General features: G+C 43.2%; 1 protein-coding gene across 1 annotated transcript in view; it reads left to right on the top strand.

Annotated features, from left to right (window-relative positions):
• LOC123484352 (gap junction gamma-1 protein-like) overlaps window positions 1–5,203 on the top strand; it is a 66,581-nt gene extending 61,378 nt beyond the window's left edge. Inside the window, exon 3 of the mRNA XM_045214582.1 lies at window positions 1,862–5,203. Within this exon, the coding sequence (XP_045070517.1) occupies window positions 1,934–3,367 (1,434 nt within the window). The 5' untranslated portion in view covers window positions 1,862–1,933 and the 3' untranslated portion in view covers window positions 3,368–5,203. The remainder of the gene's footprint in view (window positions 1–1,861) is intronic.
• Window positions 5,204–9,619: the final 4,416 nt, after the last annotated feature.

Genomic DNA, 9,619 nt, shown 5'->3' on the forward strand with positions numbered 1-9,619 from the left:
CCAACTCACTGAAAGGTACTGAATTTCACATCACCTGGATGACCACTGTTTCGTACAGTATGCCTCTGAACGCTTAACTTGTGGCAACTAAGGGTGTGAGTTTAAACGAAGTTGGGATCCTTAACGTTAAGAACGTTCCCCCACTTAATTTAAATAACAGTTCAGTCATCACAAACATATTGTTTTCCATCTTGTACAGTACCAGTGAAAGGTTTGGACACACCTACTCATTCCAGGGTTTTTCTTTATTTTTTACTATTTTCTACATTGTAGAATAATAGTGAAGACATCAAAACTATGAAATAACACATATGGAATCATGTAGTAACCAAAAAAGTGTTAAACAAATCAAAATATATTTTATATTTGTGATTCTTCAAAGTAGCCACCCTTTGCCTTGATGACAGCTTTGCACACTCTTGGCATTCTCTCAACCAGCTTCATGAGGTAGTCAACTGGAATGCATTTCAATTAACAGGTGTGCCTTGTTAAAAGTTAATTTATGGAATGTATTTCCTTCTTAATGCGTTTGAGCCAATCAGTTGTGTTGTGACAAGGTAGGGCTATACAGAAGATAGCCCTATTAGTCCATATTATGGCAAGAACAGCTCAAATAAGCAAAGAGAAACGACAGTCCATCATTACTTTAAGACATGAAGGCCAGTCAATCCGGAAGATTTCAAGAACTTTGAAAGTTTCTTCAAGTGCAGTCGCAAAAACCATCAAGCGCTATGATGAAACTGGCTCTCATGAGGACTGCCACAGGAACGGAAGACCTATAGTTACCTCTGCTACAGAGGATAAATTCATTAGAATAACTGCACCTCAGATTACAGCGCAAATAAATGCTTCACAGAGTTCAAGTAACAGACACATCTCAACATCAACAGTTCAGAGGAGACTGTGTGAATCAGGCCTTCATGGTCGAATTGCTGCAAAGAAACCACTACTAAAGGACACCAATAAGAAGAAGAGACTTGCTTGGGCCAAGAAACATGATCAATGGACATTAGACCGGTGGAAATTTGCGATTTTTGCTTCAAACTGCCATGTGTTTGTGAGACGCAGAGTAGGTGAATGGATGATCTCCACGTGTGGTTCCCACCATGAAGCATGGAGGAGGAGGTGTGATGGTGTGGGAGTGCTTTGCTGGTGACACTGTCAGTGATTTATTTAGAATTCAAAGCACACTTAACCAGCATGGCTACCACAGCATTCTGCAGCGATATGCCATCCCATCTGGTTTGCGCTTAGAGGGACTATCAATTTAAGGACAATTATGAAACACAGGGAGACGAAAGATAAATACATTTATATGTTTTTGTATTTTTTTGTTATTGGTAAATTTTTGGGGAAGCCTGGCTTCCATTGGCATCCATGAATACACGCCACTGGCGGCCATACATATGTAATAGGACCATTATTCTGCATTGCAAATTGACGTGGAATTTTATGATTTTTTCTTTAAATGTTTACAGAAAACCAATGCAAAATTGTCCATTTGTCACATCCGTAGTGGCAACACCTGTAGCCTGTCAATGTATTTTACATAAATGCTATCCCATCGCACCTTATTCCACAAGGCTGATACCTCTCTGAACGTTTCACTTGAAGCAACACCTGTGGCCTGTCAATGTTCTGTATTTGATGTAAATGCTATCCCATCGCACCTTATGCCACATGAGGCTGATATAAAAGGAGTAATAGCTTTTGTTGTCCTGATCCTGAATTTCTTTCATGTGTCAATCAATTGTATTTATGGTCTGACTGTGTCTGTTTGGAGTGTGTGTGTGTGTGTGTGTGTGTTATTAACCTGAGCAGTATTTAAGCACCTGACCCCCCCCTTCCTTTTCTACCACAGACGGCCGTGTGTGAGAAGTGAGGAGGAGAGGGGGCTCCTCTCTCTCTCTCTGTCGCCCAGACTCCCATCACTATGAGCTGGAGTTTCCTGACACGCCTGCTGGAGGAAATCCACAACCACTCTACCTTCGTGGGCAAGATCTGGCTTACCGTGCTCATCGTCTTCCGCATCGTCCTTACCGCCGTGGGCGGCGAGTCCATCTACTACGACGAACAGAGCAAGTTTGTGTGTAACTCAGGCCAGCCGGGGTGCGAGAACGTCTGCTATGACGCATTCGCACCGCTCTCACACGTCCGCTTCTGGGTCTTTCAGATCATCCTGGTGGCTACGCCGTCGCTCATGTACCTGGGCTACGCAGTCAACAAGATTGCTAGGCGTGAGGAGAGAGCTGAGGGTGGAGGAGGGGGAGGTGGGGGAGGAGGACTGTCCCAGCGCAAGCCCAGGAAGCTCTACCTCGGGGCCAGAAGGCAACACCGGGGCATGGAGGAGGCCGAGGATGACCAGGAGGAGGACCCCATGATCTATGAGGTTCCCGAGGTGGAGAGTGAGACGGGGGGAGGCGACGGGGGAGGAGGTGGTGGTGGCGGAGGAGCTGTAGGCGGCGGGTGCCAGGGTAAAGGCAAGGTGCGCCATGACGGACGCCAGCGCATCAAGGAGGACGGGCTGATGCGGATCTACGTGCTGCAGCTGCTGGCACGCTCCATGCTGGAGGTGGCCTTTCTGGGGGGACAGTACGCCCTCTACGGCCTGGCGGTGCCCTCCATCTACGTGTGCTCGGGCCGGCCGTGCCCGCACAGTGTGGACTGCTTTGTGTCACGCCCCACCGAGAAGACCATCTTCCTGCTCATCATGTACGCCGTGTCGCTGCTCTGCTTGGCACTCAATGTGTGGGAGATGCTCCACCTGGGCGTTGGTACCATCTGCGACATCCTGCGCTCCCGCCGCGGACCGCGCTCCGAGGAGGACCTGTACGGCCTGCGGGGTGGCGGGGGTCCCGGGGGGCCGCCCACGTTCCACGACGGAGGAGGAGGAGTGGGGGGCGATGGTTACAGCAGCTACCCCTACTCCTGGAACGCCCCGTCAGCGCCGCCGGGCTACAACATCGCCGTCAAGCCCCCAACACTGATGGCGCCAACTGTGGCGCCCGATGGGCAGCTGCCCTTCACCGACCTGAGCAACGCCAAGATGGCGTGCCGGCAGAATCGCGCCAACATCGCCCAGGAGGAGCGGCGGCAGTACGCCAGCAATGAGGATAACTTCCCATCGTCAGGTGGCGTGAGGGACGCTCGTGGCGCCCTCCAGAGGGAGATTCGGCAGGCGCAGGACCGGTTGGAGGTGGCCATCCAGGCCTACAGCCAGGAACAGGGCCACAGCAACCCCGGCAAGCCCCACCGTGATCGCAAGCACCGGCAAGCCTCCAAGCACACCTCCAGCAAGGCCGAAAGGGGAAGCAGCAGCAATAGCAGCAGCAAGTCGGGCGAGGGCAAGGGCTCCGAGTGGATCTGACATCTACAATAGATCATTCTTAAAGCGGACTTAGTATTTAGCTCCTAAAGACATAACTGACGCTAGTGCCCCCTGGAGACAGGCTGAAATTAGTTTGTAACTTGAAGTTTGTAACATCCCTAAATGCAAATGAGGTAATCAATGTCAGCTGTACCTAATGTTACAACTGTCAGCTGTACCTAATGTAAGAAAAGAAAAAAATCTATGTTTCATTAATTTGTTGGACTTCCTAAGGTTTTATAAGTAATGCTATGTTAAAAAGCAATAAAGGAAAAGACACAGTAATATTTTATTTTGAAATGTGTATCGGTATAAATATGCCATAGGTCGGTGCTATGACGTTATCTTTGCTTCCACAAAGAAATGGGAGACTTCTAAGCCGCATCCTTAGAAGAACTATCTGAAGTGCCTTCTTACTACACCAAGAAAAATATTGTGCGTGTAAAAAGTGTGCTTCCCTTGCCAAACTGCTCACAAGATGGACGCTTGTATGTGAAATGTTGCCATAGTAAAGAGATTTGTGGGTCACTACTGTTACCAAGAACTGGAGTCAGAGTTTTTTTCTGTCTTTCTATCCACCTGTCTCTTTAATGGCTCTTGGGCTTCATCTGGTGGTCAAAGCCATGAACAGTTCAGATTTTTTATTAGCCTACAGTGTAGGCCTGCGTTACTGCTTAAAATATGCAGTTTGAATTATTATTTTTTTCATTGTATTTCAGTGTGAAGTGTTCCAGGAGAAGGCATTGAAGGAACCCTTTAACCGTTGAAAGACCAGTCAGTATTTTACAAGGAACTATTTCATGGTTGCTCCATTGTATGTGTGAGGAATACTCTAGAGAGCATACTATAGAGAGGGAGAACATTTGACAACAATTGTTTCTATTTTCATAATGTGTACAATATTGTTGTTCCGTTTTTATTGTGTTTGGGAGAGACAATTAAGCAGCACTTTGATTGGTTCAGTTACTGTATGTTTTTATATTAATGTTCTTCATTTCCTCAGTTGATGACAATGTTCCACAGAAGAAGAAAAAGATAACAATCTATTTTCAGTGTTGCTGAAGCTGTATGGAAAGGCTGCTTCAATGTATTGATTCAAGGGACATTACACACTCCAAAATCAAAGTTTGTCAGATGCTAAAATTGTTATTTTGGTCTCCACGTCCCAGGCCCATCTGTTTTTGTAGATGTACAGTAGCTATTTGCCACAATCCAAAAATAATGAAAACATTTGGCATGGCACCATGTCATTTTCAGATTTGCGGTGCTTATCTTTTCCATTCATTTTGGGCGTGGAATGTTTACTCATCTTGACATTAGGCTACTTTTGTAGTCTGAAAACATCTGTATTTTATTTTAATTTTAGAGTGGAATGTCCCTTTAACATGTTTTTACATTGAGGTCAGGTCATGGTGTGTCATCTAGTCAGCCTCATTTCCCTACTATCGATGGTGTGTGTTCGCCTGATGTTCTGGTGCTTGTGTATCTCAAACCAGAGACTGTAGGTATTTAATTTTTGGGGTGAATTGGGTGAAGAAACAACTATCATTTGTAGTGACATCCTTTTTGTGTTCGAGCATGTATGCCAAAACATACCACTACATGTGGGTGGGAAATAAGAGAAGGATACCTGTCTTGGCTACTTTTTTTGTATTAGCTATATGTTTATTTTACTTACATTTTTTCCTAATTCAAATGTTAAAGTGGAAAGCTGAGAGCCCTTGCACTGTGCCAATATTTCCCTTTTGGGAAATCATTTTGTGCAAAAAAAGAAAGTGCATGTTCTGAATCATTTTTTATAAAGGGAGTATGAATAAACACAAAGTTTCAAATGTTTAAGAATTTGTCTGTTGTGTTGTGTGTGTTCTTTTGGAGTGGAATGAATTGTCCTATTTACTTACTATTTCCCACCCTATGATAAATGTAAGCACAATTATTGTGATGAGCTTGAACAAGTATTTTGCCAGAGATACTGGATATAATAACGAGATGCTTGTGTCTCAGCCCTAGCAATGTGATTCGTTTTCCACAGAGCAGAACGGGGAGCTGTCAAGCTCCCGCCTATTCCTCTGGACGTGTGGATACATCTCGTTATTTGAATACTTTTTTTGAATATTCGATGAGGGGTGTTGATGTCAACCGCCTGTATTCAATGGAGAGTGAGACGCTTGCTAGCCTAGACTGTCTCAGGGACAACTCCGATATAAAGTGTTTTTTCTGAAAGTTGCTGGGATGTCATGTGCATCACACTATCAGTACACTCGTAACAACCTGAGCATTCCGGAACTTCTATTAGATCAAATAAGCCTCACAGATCAAAATAGCAATTCATTTTTATCTTGACTAAACTCTCTCATTGCCCCACACACAAAAAAACTCCTCACTTACTTAATAATTAATGATCTGCTTAAAGCCTCTTCCTCTCTGCTTACACTAACTACCACAAAATGACTATAAAGATTATTATTATTAATTCTCCAATAAAAATAACCAATGATGTAGGAAGATGAATCCATAAATGGTTGAAATGTATGATATGACAAATATATTATTTATTTATTGAACTTTTGAATATCTATTCTAGGGTCAGCAGTGCTATAATTTGAAATTGCACAGGCCTATCTAAAACTCCTCCGCCTACATACCCACGCTGTTTGCCCCACTTGTCTTGCCGTAGTATGCCCAACTGCCCGGATGACAGGGGAATTTGAAAAACAATGGACTGTAAAAACCGGCGGTTGTAGTGAGAGCTAACTAGTGTTGTGATATAAATTGGAAACTTAAATTCGGCCATTAGAATTCTAGCTAGCTAGTTCTGCAACACAAGGTAAGTCGAATAATAAGCCTGTCGCTAACGTCATGTTTTTTCAGCTTTTGTAACTAACGTCGTTAGCTAGCTAACGTAAAGTTAGCAGCTAGCCACAGATAAAATAGAAGCTAACTAAAGTTAGCTAGCTAACCTCGAATGCATAGGTCCTACTAGCTTGCAAGCTACCGTTCAATGCTGAATTGACCCCTTCTAGCTAGTTGCCTGATAGATCAGACTGTAAATCATAGATTTCTGGGATCCAGTATGAATTAAAGCAGTGCAAAAAACGTGGAGAGTTTCCTTACAAGCTAGAATGTTGAATACTTACATTTGAACGTACTCATCCGGTTGTCTGTTCGGTTGCTCCTTATTCATGTCGAAATGTTATAAAAAAAGATCCACAGGAAAGTATTATTAACGACTTTTTAGAGCGCCAGCCAGTACTGCTGTTGAAATTTCACCTGGCACATCTGCAAAACCATGTAAACACCTGTAACGTTTCGGTAAGTATAGACGGGTGGGTTGTTTTAGCAACAAAACGATGCATGCGCAACCATGAGAAAAACAGGCAGGGTTGAATTGTTGACAATATGTAAACTATATTTCATCTCCAAATCTTTATTGAAATGAAAACAAATAAATTTGCACAATGAGCACTTGTCTATCAAATACATCGTTACAGTTGTTGTTTAGCTAGCTTGCGAATTTTAGCCATATAAGCATAGCCGTTACAGACTCAAAACACCTAAAAAACAAGTGGTGGAAAAAGTTCCCAATTGTCATACTTGAGCAAAGTAAAGATAACTTCTTAGAAAATGACTCAAGTAAAAGTGAGTCACCCAGTAAAATACTAACGTTACTTGAGTAAAAGTATAAAAGTATTTGGTTTTAAATATACTTAAGTATCAAAAGTGAAAGTAATAAGTTATTTCAAGTTCCTTATATTAAGCAATCCAGACGGGACCATTTTCTTGTTTTTTTAATTTACGGATAGCCAGCGGCACACTCCAACAATCGAACATCATTTACAAATGAAGCATGTGTGTTTAGTGAGTCCGCCAGATAAGAGGCAGTAGGGAAGACCAAGGATGTTCTCTTGATAAGTGCGTGAATTGGACAATTTTCCTGTCCTGCAAAGCATTCACAATCTAACAAGTACTTTTGGGTGTCAGGGGAAATGTATGGAGTAAAAGGTTCAATATTTTATTTAGGAATGTAGTGAAGCAAAAGTAAAAGTTGTCAAATATAAATAGTAAAGTACAGATACCCCCCAAAAACGACTTAATTAGTGCTTAAAAGTATTTTTACATAAGTACTTTGAACCACATCTCCCGAGTGGCGCAGTGGTCTAAGGCACTGCATCGCAGTGCTAGCTGTGCCACTAGAGATCCTGGTTCGTATCCAGGCTCTGTCGTAGCCGGCCGCGACCGGGAGACCCATGGGGCGGCGCACAATTGGCTCAGCGTCGTCCAGGGTAGGGTAGGGGAGGGAATGGCTGGCAGGGAGGTAGCTCAGTTGGTAGAGCATGGCGTTTGCAACGCCAGGGTTGTGGGTTCGATTCCCACGGGGGGCCAGTATAAAAAAATACAAATAAAAAAAACAATTCTAAAAAATTATAATGTATGCACTCACTAACTGTAAGTCGCTCTGGATAAGAGCGTCTGCTAAATGACTTAAATGTAAATGTAAATGTACTTTACACCACTGAAAAACAAGACATGGTATCAATAATAGGCATGGACGGTATACTGCCTGGGGTATTTGGAAATAGCCAAGGAATGGTTTTTCAATACCATTGAAACTATTTAATTGAAGTTTATTAATAAATTATAATATTTGTAGCTACTTTTTAAGTAAATACCTGAAGTCAGCATGTGTAATGTGTGAAGAAGATCGTGTTCTTCATTTCACCAGTCACATACTTTTATTATGAAGCTTACCGGTAGTCCCCAGCCGTGGTGTTTGTTTACAAGCACACCTTGTGAGCTACTCACTGTTGTTATGCACGTGCCAAATGATCTAGTTACAGTATGGAATTCACAACTAAATACCGCTAGATACAGTGCCTTCAGAAAGTATTCATACCCCTTGACTTATAACACATTTTGTTGTTAAAGCCTGAATTCAAAATGGATTAAATTGGTTTTGTTTCTCACCCATCTACACACAATACTCCATATGACAGTGAAAACATGGTTTTAGAAATTTTTGCAAATGTATTGAAAATGAAATACAGAAATATCTAATTTGCAGTGTTTCGGAAAATATTCATACCCTTCCCTTTTTCCACATTTTGTTACGTTACAGCCTTATTGTAAAATGGATTAAATAATTTTTTCCCCTCATCAATCTGCACACAATACCCCATAATGACAAAGCCAAAACAGGTTTTTAGACATTTTTGCAACAGTATTAAAAATAAAAAACAGAAATACCTTATTTACATAATTATTCAGACCCTTTGCTATGAGACTCGAAATTGAGCTCAGGTGCGTCCTGTTTCCATTTATCATCCTTGAGATGTTTCTACAACTTGATTGGAGTCCACATGTGGTAAATTCAATTGATTGGACATGATTTGGAAAGGCACACACCTGTCAATATAGGGTCCCACAGTTGACAGTTAATTTCAGAGCAAAAACCAAGCCATGAGGTCGAAGAAATTGTCCGTAAAGTTCAGAGAAAGGATTGTGTCGAGGCACAGATCTGGGGAAGGGTACCAAAACATTTCTGCAGCATTGAAGGTTCTGAGAACACAGTGGCCTCCATCATTCTTAAATGGAAGAAGTTTGGAACCACTAAGACTCTTCCTAGAGCTGGCCGTCCGGCCAAACTGAGCAATTGGGGGAGAAGGGCCTTGGTTAGGTAGGTGACCAAGAACCCGATGGTCACTCTGACAGAGCTATAGAGTTCCTCTGTGGAGATGGGAGAACCTTCCAGAAGGACAACCATCTCTGCAGCACTCCGCCAATCAGGCCTTCATGGTGGAGTGGCCAGATGGAAGCCACTCCTCAATAAAAGGCACATGACAGTCCACTTGGAGTTTGCCAAAAGGCACCTAAAGGACTCTCAGACCATGAGAAACAAGATTCTCTGGTCTGATGAAACCAAGATTGAATCTTTGGCCTGAATCCCAAGTGTCACGTCTGGAGGAAATCTTGCACCATCCCTACAGTGAAGCATGGTGGTGGCAGCATCATGCTGTGGGGATGTTTTTCAGCGGCAGGGACTGGGAGACTAGTCAGGATTGAGGGACAGATGAATGGAGCAAAGTACAGAGAGATCCTTGATGAAAACCTGCTCCAGAGTGCTCAGGACCTCAGGCTGGGGCGAAGAGTCACCTTCCAACAGGACAATGACCCTAAGCACACAGCCAAGACAACGCAGGAGTGGCTTTGGGACAAGTCTCCAAATGTCCTTGAGTGGCCCTGCCAGAGCCCGGA

Source organism: Coregonus clupeaformis, unplaced genomic scaffold, assembly GCF_020615455.1.
Source record: "Coregonus clupeaformis isolate EN_2021a unplaced genomic scaffold, ASM2061545v1 scaf0282, whole genome shotgun sequence".
Taxonomy (NCBI): Eukaryota; Metazoa; Chordata; class Actinopteri; order Salmoniformes; family Salmonidae; genus Coregonus; species Coregonus clupeaformis.